Raw genomic sequence first — 19684 nt, 5'->3', positions numbered from 1 at the left:
TCTCGAAAGCCCTTTTATGACCTTTGGCCTCCGTAATGCAGTGTAAACCTGGCAACATTTTTTAGACAATGTCCTCTGTGGCACACCACGCTGTTTTGCCTACTTCGACAATGTTCTTATCTACTCCTAGGACATGACTGAACACCTTAAGCACCTCAGAGAGATTTTCACCCACACAAAAAGAGAAGGGGTCATTCCCAACATAGCAAAATGTGCTTTCAGGGTAGCTGAGATTCGATTCTCAAGGCACACAATTTCCAGTTCCAGCTCATGACCTCACCCAAGAAAGTCCATGCTTTCTCCGAATTTTCATGTCCAAGATTACTAAGCATGGGAATTTTTTTTGTCCCTTCCTCAAAAATGTGGCCTCTATTCAGGTAACTCTCATTGGTACAACACAGGATGACCGAATATGAGGTAGAAACCTTTACCATGGACCCCACCTATGACAGCCAGTTTTGAGAGCACTAAGCACGATTTGTAAATGCAGCACTTCTGGCACACCCCCACCCATCTGCCCCCTCCCTGTTGTCAGTGTTGTGAGCCAATCCACAATCAGTGAGGTCTTTCAACAGTGCACTGGGGACACTCAGCAGCCACTAACTTTCTTTTCAAATAAGCTATCTGAGCCCCAGTGCAAATTGGCCACATGTAATTGGAAACTGCTCTCCATCTTTGAGGTAGTGAAGTACTTCCACCATTTCGCTGAGGGGAGACATTACACAATTTCCATTGACCACTGCCCTCTTACGACAAGGTTTTGTCAGAAAGATGCCAACCAAATTTTGCCCCGACAGTTCTGTCAGTAGTAGAATGAGCATCAGTTTTTTACCGATATACCCCATGCGGCCAGGATCAATAACATAGTTGCCACTGCCTCAGCTGTTCCTGGACAATCTGCTAGATTATGAGGCCCTTACAAAAGCCCAGTCCACTGCCCTCACACTAGCTTAATTACATCAGGACCTGAGTTCAGACCTCGTCCTCCATTCCCACCTGGACCCTGGCACAGACTTTCACATTTGGTGTGAGATCCTTTCTGATCCCATGCACACTGATGGCTCCAAAGACTGCATCTACCCCTACCTCCACCCTGCCTTCCACAAACCAGTTTTTGACTGCCTACACAGCCTGGCAAACTCCAATATCTGTACATTCACTGTCCTCACCCAGGAATGTTTCTTGTGGCCCAGCAGGACTGCTGCACTTGGGCCCATGTCTGTGTCCCATGCCAGGACACTAAAATGGACTGTCATGTTCACAAGCCCGTTGCCTAGTTTACCCCCGGTTGAGTACCAGATTTCCCACATATGCACTGACATGGTTGACCCACTTCCATCCTTAGATGGTTACTTCTATCTTCTCATGGTGATAGACTGGTTCACAAGCTAGGCACGAGTCATCCTCATCCTGACATTTTGGGCAAACAAATACCATGGCTTTCATGAATGGCTGGGTTTCGAATTTCAGCTGTCCCAGCACATAACATCAGACCGCAGGTGCCAATTCACTTCCCATTTATTCAAAACTATGTCTGAGACTTGTAGCACCCTTGTTCATTTCACTATGAGCTACCAACCTGCAGCCAACGGCATGGTGGCATGTTTCCATCGTACTTTGAAATCTGAACTTACCTGCTACAATGCAAAATAGTCCACTGATATGCCCTTTGGTCCTGTTAAGTTCGTGGGTGGCCCACAAGGCTTGCCGCCAACCTGGTATACTGGCAGCCCATAGCCCTACCAGGTGACTTTATTGAGATGCAGCCTTTCCCCATTACTACCTGTTTCCCAGCTTACATCCAGCAGCTTCAAGACTGTATGGCCTGACTCTGACCAACACCTCCAAGATCCCATGCTGAATGCATTACTTTCGTGCATCATGATTGCATTATGCTCTCAGATGATGCTACTCATTGACATCAGCCAGCCCTCACTCCACCCACAATACTCAGTCCTTGCCTCATTTTACAACAAAAAATTCACTCCACATCTACATGGCGCTCCTTCAGTTGTGTTCATCAACAGGTTAAAGCCAGCTTACGTACTCACCCTCCTTGATGACCATACACCACTGACAGTTGTGGTCTCCCTGCCCACCAAAGACACTTCTGATTCCACCACTGATGCCAATACCAACACCACCACCATCATTGATACCACCACTAGGACCCTGGCGAGTGCCGCCAAACCACCGGCTGGCACCAGGGACCCAGACACAGCTACCTCACTCCTGTTCACTCGCCCTCCCCCTCCCTCTCTCTCAATTCTCAGCACTTGGAACCCAATACTGGGCACACAGCATCCGACACCTTGCCATCGCCACCAGATGGAGTCACAGGCAATCCTCCTCCAACACATCATGGTCAACACCACATCCCAGCACCTCATTAGGTTGTCTGGCAGACAGTAGTAGCAGCAGCAGCAGCAGCACTTGCCAGCACATGCACACTCAAGCGTGTGCTATGTCCCACACGCTGGTCGCACAATGCGTAGCTGTACATGCTCCACCTGCCCAAGTACTCACCCCCCTTCTCATGCTAAGTGAGAATGCACAGTGTCACAGGTCCCCGTGCTGCCTGACACACCCTCTGAGCCCATTTCTCTAACATGCAGCACTTTATTTTCCGAGTTGCAGCCCCAGCCACATCACAAGTCACCAGGTGAACCTTCTGCCGTGTGTCCAGCACACTGTTCTGTTAGTTGCCCATCGTGTGTTCTGGACTGCCACACCTTGACACACAGTGTGCTGCCATTGCCACACTGCATCATGTAAGCTGCAACCAGCTGTTTTCCCCCACTGCACACCATGCCCGGCTGTCAATATGACAATTGTTATCACAGTGGATATGAGGCACAGTGGCCTTCACCCATTGCCACACCACAATACTGCCACAGCACCATTTGGTGAACTGGAGCTGCATTTGGCTTTGTTACCCTGATGGGGGAGGGGGAGGAACTGTGTGGTGTCACCTCATTTATAAATTTCCTGAGTCCCACAGTTTGTCCAGCTGCTGTTACAGGAATGAACACATGCTTAAAGTTCGTAGGGGGAAGTCTTCTCCAAAAATTACACAAAGTTCAAAAGCTCAGTGCGGATACAAAAAGTTTGCCTTTAGCAGAGGCCACAGGTAGTTATAAATGAACATAAGGGAGAAACTGGCTGTGTACCATCACATGTGAAAGTAAATACGAAACAGCATCCACATGGTTGCTTGGCACCAGGACAAAGCAGTCCAATGTACAGAGCATTTATGTGTGCTGTTGCATGTGGAATTTATGGCCACCTAGATGCTATTCCAAGCACCTTCATCACATTGGACACCTGCTGAGTGGAATTTCTTTCCTCCCTACTCTTTATTCTTCAGTGTGTGCAAGAGACAAACTCTTCAGCATGTGCAAGTGACAAATGGTTGGTGCAGCATTTGCATGAATGGTCTGCCTTTCAATGTGAACAACTGCTACCAATTGTGAACCAGTGCTTCTGTGTGTAAAACAGTGCTTTCATTTTGGACCAGAACTCCAACAAGGACCTGTGGACTGCCGCATAACTATTCATGAACAAATTAGGTGAGTCAGTGTATTACTTTGGGCAGATAGCTGGCGAGTGCCACAGGTTCCCAAGCAGGACCAGACACAATCAAGCAGTTTATAACTTACATGCTGTTTTCCCTTCAGTTTTCTCAAGATGTTTTGGAGAGTCACCTACCAATTTCTGGAGGCTGTAAATTCCACATGCAACAGCAAACATAAATGCTCTGTATGTTGGACTGCTTTGTCCTGGTACCAAGCACCCATGTGGATGCAGTTTTGTATTTCCTCTCACATGCAATGGCGCACAGCCAGTTTCTCCCTTACTTTCATTCATAACTACCTGTGGCCTCGGCTAAAGGCAAACTTCTTGTATCTGCACTAAGCTTTGGAACTTCGTGTAATTTTTGGAGAAGGCTCCCGCCTAAGCACTTTAAGCATGTGTTCGTTCCTGTAGTAGCAACTTAAACTGTGTACAGATTGGACATTGCCCTTCTGTTACTGTTAAACATAATAAAGTAATCTCTAATAGTTCATGCTACTGAAAAATTGCCATCTTGCCTTATCACTGCTTCACTGGAACATGGATTCCCTGCCAGTTCTTGTCTTCACTTTCCTTTCCCTTAATTTCCATCACCCAACGGCTGTGATGTACATTGTGTAGTGAAATATTTTCGATGTAGCCAGTATTACTGCAGGAATTTGGTGTCATTTATTGGTAGTTTTGGCAGAATGTAAATAGAGTAAGAGGAGAAGTAACAAGTCAACAAACAATAGAATAAATGAGTCATCGGAATCCATGTAAACAAGAATGAAAACTTTGTTAGGAATTGGACCTGTCCTTTTTCTAAGTATTAAACACACACATACATTTAACATTTAAACTCCTGTGCAGATACATTGTGTCAACTAAATGCACAATACTGGGACTGCAAAACTGTAGGTTGACTGAGCTGAGGGGTTCCGTTAGATGGAGTGGGAGAGGGAAAGAAAGAGGTGGGTAGCAGGAGGGAAGGTCACAGAAGGAGGGAGGGTTGTGCGAAGGAAGGCTCAGAGGGAGGCAGCAGATACACAGGATATAAATATAGGAGGGAGAGGCAGCAGACGCATGGTATAGGAATGTGACATGGACTGACACTGATGAGTTTGTGCAGTGCACAATGAAAATGGCATAGAGGGGTGACTTGGGTGGGGGTGGCAGAACAGAGGAAGGAGAGACAAAGAAAAGTGTGTGGATTCAGGATAAGTGAAGTTAGGGTTCTCGGGCAGGGTAGTGATGGGTTTAGGGAAGGGGGCTATCAAAGATTAAGGCCAGGAGGATCATGGAAGCAAAGGAAAACTCTCATGTACACAGTTGAGAAAAGTTGGTGTTGGGGGAAGGATCCAGATGGGATGGTTTGTGAAGGAGACACTGAAATCAAGTATGTTGTCTTCAGCAGTGTGCTCTGTCTCTGGGTGGGTGCAATTGAGGGGATGGATTTGGGAGGGGGGAGTGTCAACACCATTCTTGACTACAGTTTGGTTGTGGCCATTCAGTCAGGTGGACAACTGGTTGGAGTCATGCAGACATAAAATGCTGTGAAGAAATTCCAGCGTAGCATGTATGTGACATGGCTGCTTTCACAGAGTATCCTGACTCTGATGGCATAGAATAAGTCTGTGATGAGACTGGAGTAGGATGTGCTGGATGACTATATTGGGCAGGTCTTGCTCCAGGACGTTCTCTCTCAGGAATAAGACCCATGTGGCAAGGGATGAGATAGGTGTGGCATAAGAATGGATAAGGATTTTGCTTGGATTGAGTGGGTTGTCAAATACCACTTTCGGAATGGTGGGAAAGATTATAAGCAGCATATTCCTCATTTCCGGGCATGAAGCCATGGCAAAGGACATGGTTCAGTTGTTCCATTATGAGAGTGTACTAATGAGGGGGAGTGTGCCGTTCCAGCTGGTTCTTGGGGTGGTGAAAGGATTAGGGATGTGTGAAGATATGGCTCAAGATACATGTCTAGGTTTCGGTATGAGGGACAGTGCCTGAAGGGATGACAGCTGTAAAAATGCAGGTATTGTTGATGGTAAGTGAGCTTGATATGGACAGAAGTATGGATAGAACCTTCACAGTGGAGAGGGTCACATCCAGAAAGTCAGCATGTTGGCTTGAGGAGGTCCTGTTGAAGTGAATGGGAGAGAAGGCATTGAGGCTGTGGATGAAGAGGATAAGCTGTCTTGCCCCTGAGTCCAGATATGAAGGGATGACAGCTGTAAAACTGTAGGTATTGTTGATGGTAAGTGAGCTTGATATGGACAGAAGTATGGACAGAACCTTCACAGTGAAGAGGGTCACATCCAGGAAGTCGGCATGTTGGGCTGAGGAGGTCCTGTTGAAGTGAATGGGAGAGAAGGCATTGCGGCTGTGGAGGTAGAGGATAAGCTGTCATGCCCCTGAGTCCAGATATGAAGATACCATCAATTAATGTGAACCAGACAAGGGGTTGGCACAAAAGGGTACTATGTGGATGACCATGGCCTTATCATGGCTTTGTTCATGTATTTTCTCCTCAAAGGAGAATCAGTTATGTGTGAGAATGTAATTAGTTAGCTGAATAAGGAATGAGCTGTGGGACAGACTTGGAAGAGATAGTGTTTGATAGTAACAAGGCTATAGACATGGGGGATGTTGATGTATAGGGTGGCGGCATCAACAGTGACAAATAGGGATCCAGTTGGCAATGGGGGTGGAGACGATTGAGAGTGAATGAAGAAAATGATTATCTTTAGTATGGATGGATATGCTACAGGGAATGGATAGGAGGTGTTCATCGTGCGGGCTTTCAAAACAATATGAAATGATGTGATGATATGGTGGCCCTCAACTACATACCCTCCGACTCAGAGTTGCAATATTAAATGTTTTGGCTGGTTTCATTGTCTAGGGGCTGGGGTACATAGTTGCCACACTTCAGGCCAAATACTGCTGAGTCTACAGTATATGATAAGAATCCACACATGAATCAAATGGTCGAAGGTTTCTATCACTCAGCAATTATGAATTATAAATGTAACATATAAATTTATAAAGGAAAGATTGCAATTAAATAAAATCTGCAGGTACTATCTTAATGACTTTAAATGATGAATATGACAGTAGAAGTACTTTTGAGAATGCAGTATATTTCTGAAAAACACTTATTGGTGTCAATGGTCCAGCAATTAAATAAAATATAATTTTAATAACAGGGAAACAATAGATTCCTACTTCATGTAATTAGTTATGAACAACAACATAGCTTGATTCACTTCTGAATGCATACTATGTCTTCACTGCAGAAGCCATGGAAATCACTCAAGAGCACAGGTTGGCACTCCGAAATATTTATATCCTTCGTGACTGTGCACAAACGGCTCCACTGTCCAAGTCTTTCCACCAACTCCGCATCCGTCATGCCGTCGTGTCCAGCACTTCCCGTGTCCTGTGCCATACTCTCCAGAACTGCCTCAGAACTACCTTGTATCCTCTTTGGAAATGATGCTCCTCCCCAACCTCCATATGTCTCTCTTAGTAATGAGCACTGTGATTGGCTAGAGCACTCCCTCCATGTCTCCAAGCCAACGTGCACTCACAAACATATTGAAACACATATGAATCACTGGATTTACATTTAAATAACTTTAAATTAAATAAATATTCTGACAGCTGGACCATAAACACGCTCTAACACACATTATTAAATACATAAACAAATTAAATAAACATATATCAAAGGAAATTAAATAAACATATATCAAAGGAACAGCAACAAAAGGTAGGCCCCCTAGCCTACTGTCCCTGTGCTTTCTAAAACACAGTAAATATTTAAACGATTTCTTCATGAATAGTATATATCGGATACAAACAAAGGCATAGATGAATAAATATATTTATAAGCATGCTCCTACCATTTTTACATGTAACTGTGAAGTACTTATGGCCTGATGTGATTGATAGTAATTGGCCACTTTGACCTCCAATAACTCATGTACTATTTAAGTAACACAGCTGTAATTCATACCAATTTAGGTTTACACTAAAATTAATAAATATATTGAAAATCTGATTACACCATCAGAATCATCATGCAAATAATGGTAATTTACATGTTTATTTTTGATGTATCATGATTCATCTGGCTTCTATTAATTTCTATATGAACTGTGAAATGTCTGCCATTAAGGTTTCACAAAGTCTGCCATCTTTGGCACTTCCAGCATGTCTCCTTCATCAACACAGTGTCACAATGAAATTCCCAGCCATGCGGCTGGACCATGCGCTGGGGCTACCCCTCTTGTCTGGCTAATGTTTGGCAGCACGTGTTTACTGCCGGGCCCCAGCTGGCCGAGCAGCCCGTGCGGCCATGCCAACTCCGAACTTAGAATACTTTCAGGGCGCCACAATTCACCCGTTACCTCACAATTGACAAGAGCAGAGATTCTTTCAATGGGCGACAGTAACCAGCTACAATGAAGTGCTGGCTGCAGTGGCCGAGCGGTTCTAGGAGCTTCAGTCCAGAACCGCACGACTGCTACAGTCGCAGGTTCGAATCCTGCCTCGGGCATGGATGTTTGTGATTTCCTTAGGTTAGTTAGGTTTAAGTAGTTTTAAGTTCTAGGGGACTGATGACCTCAGATGTTGAGTCCCATAGTGCTTAGAGCCATTTGAACCATTTTTTACAATGGAGCATCCAGTATTATTGGGTTTACAGTTTGTTGGGCATCATATAGAACATCCAGGATTGTTGGGTTTGTGGATTGTTGGGCATTCCGTAGAACATTGGTAGTCAAGCTGGTCCCAACTGCCCACTAGTGGGTATTCGAGCTGTGTTGGGTCATTGGGATGAGGAGGGAGATGGATTCAGGGAGGGGGTGAGGGGAGATTCTAGGATGGGCTTAAGGATTTGCCTAGGGACTGGAGAGTACACTGGACCCCTACTGCAGGGCTGAAACTGGAAGTCAGACAGCTGGCAGAGGCCTTCTTCCAGGTAACACTGCAGTGCATCATGACAGCAGTGGAGCCTTTGTCTGCAAGGAGGATGATTAAATATATGTCTTAGGGTTGTGGATTGAGAGGTTTCTTTTCCTGCTAAGGGACATGTGAAACGAGGGTGGTGACTAGCAGGTACAGAATTCCTGGAAGGTAACCAGGGAGTGGTTAGGTCAAAGCAGGGGAAGTTCATAGTTGGATGGCAGTATAGACTTGGAGAAGCAAGCTTCAGTGTTGACATTGGTTGGCTTTGATTGGAGGGCCGGCCGCAGTGGTCTAGCGGTTCTAGGCTCTCAGTCCGGAACCGCGCGACTGCTACGGTCGCAGGTTCGAATCCTGCCTCGGGCATGGATGTGTGTGATGACCTTAGGTTAGTTAGGTTTAAGTAGTTATAAGTTCTAGGGGACTGATGACCACAGATGTTAAGTTCCATAGTGCTCAGAGCTATTTTTTTGATTGGAGGGTAGCAAAAAAGTGTTTCCTTTGTGAGGATCGAGACGAGAGTAAGTCTTTGGAAAGTCCAGCTCAAATGAAACTGTGTATGCGGCTGAAGATGAGGCCTTTGGACAGGACGGAAACTTCTATAAGACTGAGATTTTTGGTGGACAGGTTGACAGGTTGACAACAGCGTTTTTGATTTAAGTTCTAGGCTTCTGGGATGTTGAGAGGGGCCCAGAAATTATTTACAATATGACTGACACAGGCCAGCTGCGGTGGCCGTGCAGTTCTAGGCACTTCAGTCTGGAACCGCGTGACAACTACGGTTGCAGGTTCGAATCCTGTCTCGGGCATGGATGTGTGTGGTGTCCTTAGGTTAATAAGGTTTAAGTAGTTCTAAGTTCTAGGGGACTGATGACCACAGATGTTAAGTCCCATAGTGCTCAGAGCCATTTGAACCATTTGCTATGAGAGGTTGAGAAGGAGGGTCACTGGTGGCAGTATAGGTATTGATGGGTAGTGGTGCTCCGAGGCAGGAATAGGATGTCAGTAAATTTGATAAAAGTTCAGAGTCATGCCCATAGGTCTCTTCCAGGTGTTTCATAATCATCATTAATGTTCTGCACTAGAGCAGGTCTTCTCATGTAGCTCTCTATGTAGTCCTGTCATTTGCTATCTCTTAATTTTCCCATAATTGTTTCCTATCCTTATACTATTCACCATCTGATATCTTCTGCATCTTCTTCTCCCTCTTCTTATTATTCTTCTTCCATTCACCATTCCTTCTTTAGCATCCATCAGTAAACTATCTCCTCTCACCCATCGCCCACACCAATTGTGTTTCTTCATTACCTTTAAAATTTCTCTCTCTTCCCCCACTCTTCTCAAAACTTTCTCACTTTGCACTTTGTCTATCTATTTTATACCTTTCTTCTCCCCCAAATCAAAATCTCAAATGCTCTATTCTTATTTCTTCCTCTTTCCTCAGAGTCCATGTATCAGCTTCATATAGTGTAGAAGCCGCCTCTAATAAAATGCCTCCTTGTAAATTGCTATAGGTCATTTCACCTCCTTATTAAAGCTCATGCCATACATAATTATGCTTCCCACATATCTGAAAGCACTAATTTGTTCTACAACTTCCTGTCCTAACTTTATTGTTGGTCTTACGTTTCTTGCACTATTCACCATACATTTTGTCTTTTTGATGTTAATTCTCATTGTGAATTCCTCGCAGGTCTTATTTAATTCAATATTCCAATAGTAATTCTTTTCCTCTCTGCTAGTAACACCAGATCATCTACAAACCAAATACCTTGTATCTTGCTACCACCAATGCACACTCCTCTTTTTCATTTGAAACCTTTTTTAATAATATTCTCCAAATATATGTTATGTAGTACTGGTGAGAGAGAGCAATCTTGTCTCACTCCCCTTCCAAATGTGCTTTCCTCTATCATCTCATTCCCAATCTGTACTCATATTTTCTGTTGTAATTGTAGGTTCTTAATCAGCCTTCTATTTCTCTAGTCAACACTATTCTTTTTTAGAATGTCCAGTAATTTATTCCACTGCATCCTCTCAAGGGATTTTTCCAAGTCAATGACAACAGTATTAATTCTCTTGTTCTTGCAATGTATCTCTTATCTCTGATTCTCAGCAGTTCAATTGCAACTCTTGTACTCTCCCCTCTTCTAAATTCATAATGTTCCTCTGCAATACTCTTTCCCATTTTTCCATGAAGACTGCTATTTATCACTCTTAGCAGAACTTTTGCTGCATGAGAAATCAAAGCCTCACATTTATTGGCACTGTTTTTCTTCTCAATCAATATCATTACTACCAGCAAGAAGTCATCCACCTGTTCACCCCTTTCATACATCCTATTACATAGATAAGTTAACTCTCTCACACCACTACTCCCAACAGTATTAAGCAAATCTGCTGGTAATTCATCACTTGATTCATGATTCTTTGTCTCTCTTAAAGCCTTTTTTACCTCTTCTTCCAACATGCAGCATCCTTTGTCCTCTTCTATAACTCTCATCTCTTCTAGTTCAATATTGTTTAGTTTTTGATCAGACCCATATAGGCATTCTACATAGTCTTGCCATTCCAATACCTCTTCTAGTTTATTAACTATTATAGTACCATTACTTCTTTCTAGTATGGTACCATACTTGTCCTGCTTTTGTTTGCTTCAAAGGCTAGGTCAGCAGCTAGTCTATACATCATTTCATACATTCCTTTCTTTTCTAATTTATATATTTCCTTACCTCTCTGTTTCATCGATGTCTTTCTTGCTTCTCCTCTATCTCTCTTTAATTCATTATTCAGCTTTCTGAACATTCTTACCCCTCCCTCAGTTCCTATTGTCTTCTGTTTCCTTCTTCCTTATTCTTTCAAACTTCCTCACCTCCACAACTTCTTCTTCAGATTTCTTAAGGTTCTGTCTGATCCTCTTCCATTTCTCATTTCCACTCTACCCATTGGAAATGCTATCCTACGAGGGTCACTCCAAAAGAAATGCACACTATTTTTGTAAAAATGCAGTTTTCATTCTGCATGTGTGAAAGTTTTACAGTGTGTAGGCACACCCTTCCCGCTTGTTTTGAAACTTAGTTCAACTTGTTTCCATGAGTGGCGCCATCACAGCTTGTCTTGCAAGATGGCTGCTACACTTGACATTCGTCAGGAGCAATGAGCTGTCATAGAATTCCTGCGCTGTGAAAATGAGACAGTGGGAAACATGCACAAGAGGTTGAAAAAGGTATATAGGATTGTCCTCACAGCGGCAGGCCTCGTACTGCACACACTCCAATGTGCAGAGATTTAACGAATTGGTGACTGCTGATAGTGGCATCACAGTGAACGAATTGTCATGCTATGTTGGGATAGGGGAAGGAAGTGTTTGCAGAATACTGAAAGTGTTGGCGTTAAAAAAGGTTTGTGCCAGGTGGGTTCCCAGGATGTTGACAGTGGCTTACAAAGAAACAAGAAAACAGTATGCAGCAAACTTTTGGAACAACATAAGAATAGTGGAGATGAATTTCTTGGAAGAACTGTGACAGGTGATGAAACTGGCTCCGTCATTTTTCACCACAGATGAACAAGCAGTCAATGGAGTGGTATCATGCAAATTCACCCAAGAAAAAAAATTCAAAACCACACCTTCTGCTAGAAAAGTTATGGCTATGGTGTTTCTTGATTCCGAAGGACTCTTGCTTGTGAGCATCATGCCAAGTGGAACCACCATAAATTCTGATGTATATGTGATGACACTGAAGAAACTTCAACCTCGACTGAGTCGTGTTCGACCACATCGGCAAAAGCAGGGTGTTTTGCTGTTGCATGACAATGCACAGCCACATGTCAGTCAAAAAACCATGGAAGCGATCACAAAACTCGGATGGACAACACTGAAACACCTGCCTTACAGTCCTGAGCTGGCTCCATGTGACTATCATCTCTTTGGGAAACTGAAAGACTCTCTTCGTGGAACAAATAAACCATATCATTTACAAGGCCTTTGACAGTTTAGCATCATACCCTGGTATAAGGAATATTGTACCCAGTATCCTTCCCATCCCTCTTAATGTGGCATTCCACAGCCCATACAATCTAACCAATATTTTGATCCATCCTTATGCCACACTCACTCCCACCCATTGTCACATAAGTCGTCATATCCTTGTGGGAGACCTCAAGGCAAGATTTGTCCAATACAGCCACCCAGTACATCCTACTAAGGTCCCTTCACAATTTTATCCTATCTCATCACAGTCAGGGCCTCCTGTGAAAATAAGTCACGTAATTGCCAGCTTTGCTGCAATTTGTACACTTTATTGAATGTAGATATGACTGTCAACCAGTTGCTCAACCCGGTGAATGGCCACTTTCAAACTGTGGCCAAGAGCAGAGTTGAACACCCAGTGGCAGAATACAGAGCTGCAACATGCTCTATTTCCATCTTCTCTAAATTATATAGATGGAAGTAGTCCTTGAAACACATCCTTTGCACATATAAACCTCTGGGCCTCATTTTTCACTAGCCCCTTCTCCACACTCACCACCACCCTGCCTCAGACACCTATCTTCATATATCCTGTACATACACCCTTTTTCCCACAGTCTCCCCTACTTCTGTTCTGTCACAATCACTCAGTTCACTCTTCTATGACAGCTTCACCATCATCATGCACTGCATGAACTCATTATTGTCAGCTGCATTCCTATTCCATGCACCTGCTGCCTCTCTGTCCTACATTTGTATCTTGTGTAAATGCTGCCTTCTTCCAAGCCATCACCCACCCTTCTGTAACTCTCCCCCCTGCTTCTCTTTTCACTCCACCTGACACAACCTCTCACCCAGTAAATATGCAGTTCCAGGATTGTGCATCTAGTTAGCACAATGTAACTACATGTGTGTGTGTGTGTGTGTGTGTGTGTGTGTGTGTGTGTGTGTGTAAGAGAGAGAGAAGGGGGGGGGGGGGGGGATGCATGCTGTAGCTCAAAAATGGATTGGTCTGGAAGTTAGCAAAGTTTCCATTCTTGTTAAAGTGCATGTTGGCTACTCTACCCCTCTGCTATTTAGTGCACTGTTACTTTTACTTCTAAACTGTACAAATTTTTAGTGGTTACTCATCACTATTTTCTTTTCAATTTTATAGTTTAAATTTCATTTCCCATTTCATTATCTTTGCTAATTAGGAAACAAAGTTTCTCTTACCAGTATCATAAGTTATCTATCATTGATGTTAAAGTAAAACAGAATCTAGAGGATAACATTGTGTCCCCAAAGGTGAGTTATATACTGGATCACTGCAGAGTGGATGGCCCTTGAATGTAACTGTACTATTTGTTCTGAGTGTAGTATTCTAACGCTGATGGAATATTTATGATTGACTCTCAAACAATTCTGTTGGCAGCTGTAGTGCCCTAGTTTGTTTTTTGCAGGTTTCAGAATCTTTGATGGATCTTGATAATCTGTAGGTGTATCTGCCTATTTTTCCTATTTAATATGATAAATACTCTTGGTAACTGATTTTATATTCCACCTTCATGTATAGGGGACTGTATATCTGTAAAACTGTTGATTACATTTTCTTCAAAAGTATGTCGGACAAAAATTGACTCACTTTTCTTACCATTCAAGTAGAAGTGAACTTTTAATGGCTCTTGTAAGGCTATTTATTTAGATATACATTATGTGATCAAAAGTATCCAGACACCCCAAAAACATTCGTTTTTCGAATTAGGTGCATTGTGCTGCTACCTACTGGCAGGTACTCCGTATCAGCAACCTCAGTAGTCATTAGACATTGTGAGAAAGCAGAATAGGGCACTCCACAGAACTCACGGACTTCAAACGTGGTCAGTTGATTGGGTGTCACTTGTGTCATACATCTGTACGCAAGATTTCCACTCTCCTAAACATCCATAGGTCCACTGTTTCCAATGTGATAGTGAAGTGGAAATGTGAAGGGACATGTACAGCATAAAAGCATACAGGCTGATCTCGTCTGTTGACTGACAGACCGCCGACAGTTGAAGAGGGTCATAATGTGTAATAGGCAGACATCTAATCCATACCACTACACAGGAATTCCAGTCTGCATCTGCATCCACTGCAAGTACTACAACAGCTAGGTGGGAGGTGAGAAAATTTGGATTTCATGGTTGAGTGGCTGCTCATAAGCCACAAATCACACTGGTAAATGCCAAACAGCACCTTGCTTGGCGTAAGGAGCGAAAAAATTGGACAACTGAACAATGGAAAAACATTGTGTAGAGTGATGAATCATGGCACACTATGTGGTGATCCAATGGCAGAGTGTGGGTGTGGTGAATGCCCGGTGAACATAATCTGCCAGCATGTGTAGCGCCAACAGTAGAATTCAGTGGTGTTATGATGTGGTCATGTTTTCCAAGGAGGGGGCTTGCACCCATTGATGTTTTGCATGGCACTCTAACAGCAAACGCCTACATTGATGTTTTAAGCACCTTCTTGCTTCACACTATTGAAGAGCAGTTCAGGGATGGCGACTCATCTTTCAACATGACTGAGCACCTGTTCATAATGCACAGCCTGTGGTAGAGGGGTTACACAACAATAACACTGGACTGGCCTGCACAGAGTCCTGACCTGAATCCTATAGAACACCTTTGGGTGTGTAGCGTCCCTTTTGCAATATTCACTATTATCGAGGTGAAACATAAATAAAAATGACTGTATGTGACTCAAAATGAACTGCAAATATCGATTTATCTGTAAAAGGTAATAACACTAACTGTAACAATATACAATATAGATCGATATATGCAGAAAAAACATTATTTTTATTGTATGAGATTATAATGTGTAAGTAATTAAAAGAAGTATTATTATCTTTGTAAGAGTATAAAACACAATACAATGCTCATTCTTCTGTTTAGTCTGTTTTGTTCTGTTCATTCTGGTGTTAGCTGGAATAACGTATGCAAGCTATTGTACTGCGCTAGCATTTGTTTCTGTCGTAACTTAACTGCAAATATTTAATGGTGTAAACTGTGTCCTAGTAAGAATATATTAGTATAAAGTGATCTCCGTCTGTAATTTCAAGAACCTACACCACATTTATCTTATGAAAAGAATATTTAATGAAAATTATTTAGCATAAAACTTCCTGGCAGATTAAAACTGTGTGCCCGACTGAGACTCGAATTCGGGAACTTTGACTTTCGCGGGCAAGTGCTCTACCATCTGAGCTACCAAAGCAAGACTCATGCCCGGTACTCACAGCTTTACTTCTGCCAGTATCTCATCTCCTACCTTCCAAACTTTACAGAAGCTCTTCTGTGAACCTTGCAGAACTAGCACTCCTGAAAGAAAGGATACTGCAGACACATGGCTTAGCCACAGCCTGGGGGATGTTTCCAGAATGAGATTCTCACTCTGCAGTGGAGTGTGCGCTGATATGAAACTTCCTGGTAGATTAAAACTGTATGCCCAACCGCAACCGAGACTCGAACTCATGACCTTTGCCTTTCGCGGGCAAGTGCTCTACCATGTGAGCTACCGAAGCACACAGTTTTAATCTGCCAGGAAGTTCATATCAGCGCACACTCCGCTGCAGAGTGAGAATCTCATTCTGGAAACATCCCCCAGGCTGTGGCTAAGCCATGTCTCTGCAGTATCCTTTCTTTCAGGAGTGCTAGTTCTGCAAGGTTCACAGAACAGCTTCTGTAAAGTTTGGAAGGTGGGAGATGAGATACTGGAAGAAGTAAAGCTGTGGGTACCGGGTGTGAGTCGTGCTTCGGTAGCTCAGATGGTAGAGCACTTGCCCGCGAAAGGCAAAGGTCCCGAGTTCGAGTCTCGGTCGGGCACACAGTTTTAATCTGCCAGGAAGTTTCATATCAGCGCACACTCCGCTGCAGAATGAGAATCTCATTCTGGATTATTTAGCATGTTTCCAGCTGCTGTGGAGCACGTAACAGTGATCTCTGACTGTTAACAATTAGCCATCATTATGCAGTACATTTAAAAATATTTTTTCACAGCACAATGTCTGATAGCCGTAACCGAAGAAATTATGTAAAAATATTCAGTGAGATTAATTGAAGGAATCCAGTGAAATAATTTTATTCAAACTTGTCTATTTTCTGTGATAGTAATAATTTCAGATCAGTGAACTGGAGCTGAGTAATACTACACTATTGCATTTACAGTAATTTGTAGGGAGCCTGGCGCTCGATAAAACCAGATATAATACGTAATTGGCAACCTATGAAATTCATTATTTTGCTTATTGGCTTATTTTGTAATTTTTTGAAAGCTTAACATAAAAACTAACTTCACTGAAAATCAGTAACAGATGATGATAAATCAAAGGACAAACAAATTTACTAGGAGAGTGTCTCCTCTAAAAATATATTAGTTACACTTTTTTTTTAAGAGATATAATAGGTGTTCATGCCAGGCCTCACCGACCGACACTGATACCTCTCCTCAGCACAGCACTCTGTGAAGAATGGGCTGCCATTCCCCGAGAAACCTTCCAGCACCTGATTGAATATATGCCTGCAAGAGTGGAAGCTGTCATCGAGGCTAAAGGTGGGCCATATTGAATTCCAGCATTACCGATTTACGGCACCACAAACTTGCAAGCCACTTTCATCCAGGTGTTTGGGTACTTTTGATCACATAGTGTATCTAGTATTTTCATAGATATAAATAGTATTTATTAAACATGATAAAGTGTTCTCAAGCAGAGACCCATAGGTTAGTTCAGGTAATTTAGTAACTGGTTTAAATTTAATGAACACCTGATCAGGGAATGTATAACATTATGACACACCATACTTCTGTTTCCACCCGATGATTCTGCAGACTCTGTGGGTATTATAGTGACATCTTTCATGTCTATCTTCCACAGCAAGCATGCAAGCTTGTGTTCATATCTGTAGTGCCTGTAACAATAAGTTTTCATAGTATTCAAGAGTTAGTAATTTCAGACTGTACATATCACTATATATTACAGTAATTGTTTTTACAAACACATTAGTAACCTTAATTACACAACACACATATTACATCATGAAACAATATTGATACTACTTCAGTACTGACATTATAAAATTATTTCCCTTTTAAACTTGACTGATTTTTGTTCAAGATGTTAAAAATGCAACAGAAACAATTTTCATGTTTACACTACAAACACAGAAAATGGGTCAATATTGTGTGTTCCATTGGCACTAAATTCATTACACATTATGCATAGGCTTAATTTTGCTCAGTTGGAGCAGGGAACTGGGTGCAGCTACTATCAAGAAATAATCTTGATATTTACCTGAAGTGATATAGGGAAACTGTGGAAACCTAAATCAGAATGACTGGATACTGATTTGAATTCTAGACCTCCAAAATATGAGCAACTTACATACAATATAATCATATGCAAACAACCCCAACTTATCAGTTATCATAACAGCCATGGAAAGGATGAAAGTAATAGGTACACAATATAGACAATGGCAGTGAATATTAAGTCTTGTGGACATTACACTGCTTTACTGGAAGCTACACATAATATAGAGCAAAGAAATATGCATGAGGCAATTCCTGGATGTAGTAATAGTTAAAATAAGGGAAAAGTAACCACTCTCCCTTAAGTCTTGCCAAGGCCACGAGAGTGTGCATTTGGATGTATTTGCGGTTATATGTGTGAATGTGTACTTTTGCTACAAAGACAGCAAGAGTGCAAAAGCTACTGTGATGCTGTTTTCTGTTATTTTTTTCTGTGCTCCATACATCATTTCACTACAGGTGAGTGGTTGGCTTTCCCTTATTTTATAACTATGCATGGGAGATTGTGGAATGTACAAGTGAGACATAAAATGATGAATCAGAGTGTGATGTGTATTTGACTTGTAATCATGTATGATTTTCTCCTTCCACTGTTACTCTTTAAAAACAATGGGGAGCCATCCTAACCTATGGACACTATATCCTCATCCATACGACAGGGAGATTGATGGAAGCTACGCCCTAGATGCACATACCTTGGTAATTGGTGTAATATGTGTGCCACAGAAGGAGGTCAGGTGCCCTGGAGGAGCCACACAAACACTCTCATGTTTGTGGAGTGTGCCTCAAAGCATTGGTTAGAGAAAATTGCATATTTACATTATGGGATGAACAGAAAGATGCACATGATAAGACTACAAGTTCCTGTACAGTTTGCTGATGAGAAACAATGGTATATTATATACTGTGCTTTTCTCTGGACCATTTGATGACCAGGCATACACATGTGACAATAGCTTCTGTACAACAAAGTGAAGAGGTGGTCTTCGATGGTATGGCTACTTCCAGGTGTTGTCTTCTAGCATTTAATTGGCAAGAGATATGCAGCACTGAGTCCTACATACCTGACATAACAATTTACAACAGTCAATGGTGATCACTGTCATCAATTGCTGCCCATGGCAATCAGCATATGCAGGTGCCTCTCCAGTCATCTGGAATTCTTTCTTCCTGAAATATCTGTTGCTTAAGATCCCACAGTATGTCCAACCCTTCTTCACCAAGACACTCAAACTACAACAGGGATTTCATCAGGATCAGGGACTTTTCCACTTTTCATGTTCTTCAAAGCTGCTAAGGCTCTTCTCTGGTTATACCTACAATCATGTTCTGGAAGGCAACACCATTATCAGAGATTGATTGTGGATTTTCCTCATTGAGCAGATGTTTGAAGAATTTCTCCCATCTTTTCTTACTACTGCTGTACTCTTGGAGTATCAATGCCTCCTCATTCTTTGTTTGTCTCATATGTGTGAAATCTTCTATTGCCTTGTCTTGTGCTCTGTCTATCCTAACAATCTAGGCACCCACTTTTTTTGTCTCTAGTACCCCAGAAATCCTATTCCATGGAGTTACCTTTACTTTTGACTCCCCTTTTAGCAGTTTTATTTGCCTATCTGTAACTATCTCTAACATTTTCTGAACTTTTTGGCACACCTTTCTGTCTTATTTCTCTCTTGTACCTCATCGCTCCACCAGTATGTCTCTCTGTCTACAGGGGTTCTTTTACCAAACCAAGCATGGTGGCACAGTTATTAGCATAGTGGACTTCCATTTGGAAGGCTGACAGTTAAGATCTGCAGCCAGGCATCCAGATTTTGGTTTTTATTGATTTCCGTAATACACTACTAG

At 42.4% G+C, this 19684-nt stretch overlaps 1 protein-coding gene across 1 annotated transcript in view; it reads right to left on the bottom strand.

Annotated features, from left to right (window-relative positions):
- Nucleotides 1-19684, bottom strand: part of LOC126158651 (guanylate cyclase 32E-like) — a 660283-nt gene that overhangs the window by 309028 nt on the left and 331571 nt on the right. Inside the window, exon 11 of the mRNA XM_049916459.1 lies at nt 17322-17433. Within this exon, the coding sequence (XP_049772416.1) occupies nt 17322-17433 (112 nt within the window). The remainder of the gene's footprint in view (nt 1-17321; nt 17434-19684) is intronic.

The sequence above is a fragment of the Schistocerca cancellata genome, chromosome 2 (genome assembly GCF_023864275.1).
Source record: "Schistocerca cancellata isolate TAMUIC-IGC-003103 chromosome 2, iqSchCanc2.1, whole genome shotgun sequence".
NCBI lineage: Eukaryota > Metazoa > Arthropoda > Insecta > Orthoptera > Acrididae > Schistocerca > Schistocerca cancellata.
The sequence above is the reverse complement of the archived record's forward strand: the minus strand, read 5'-3'. Positions and strand labels throughout refer to the sequence as shown.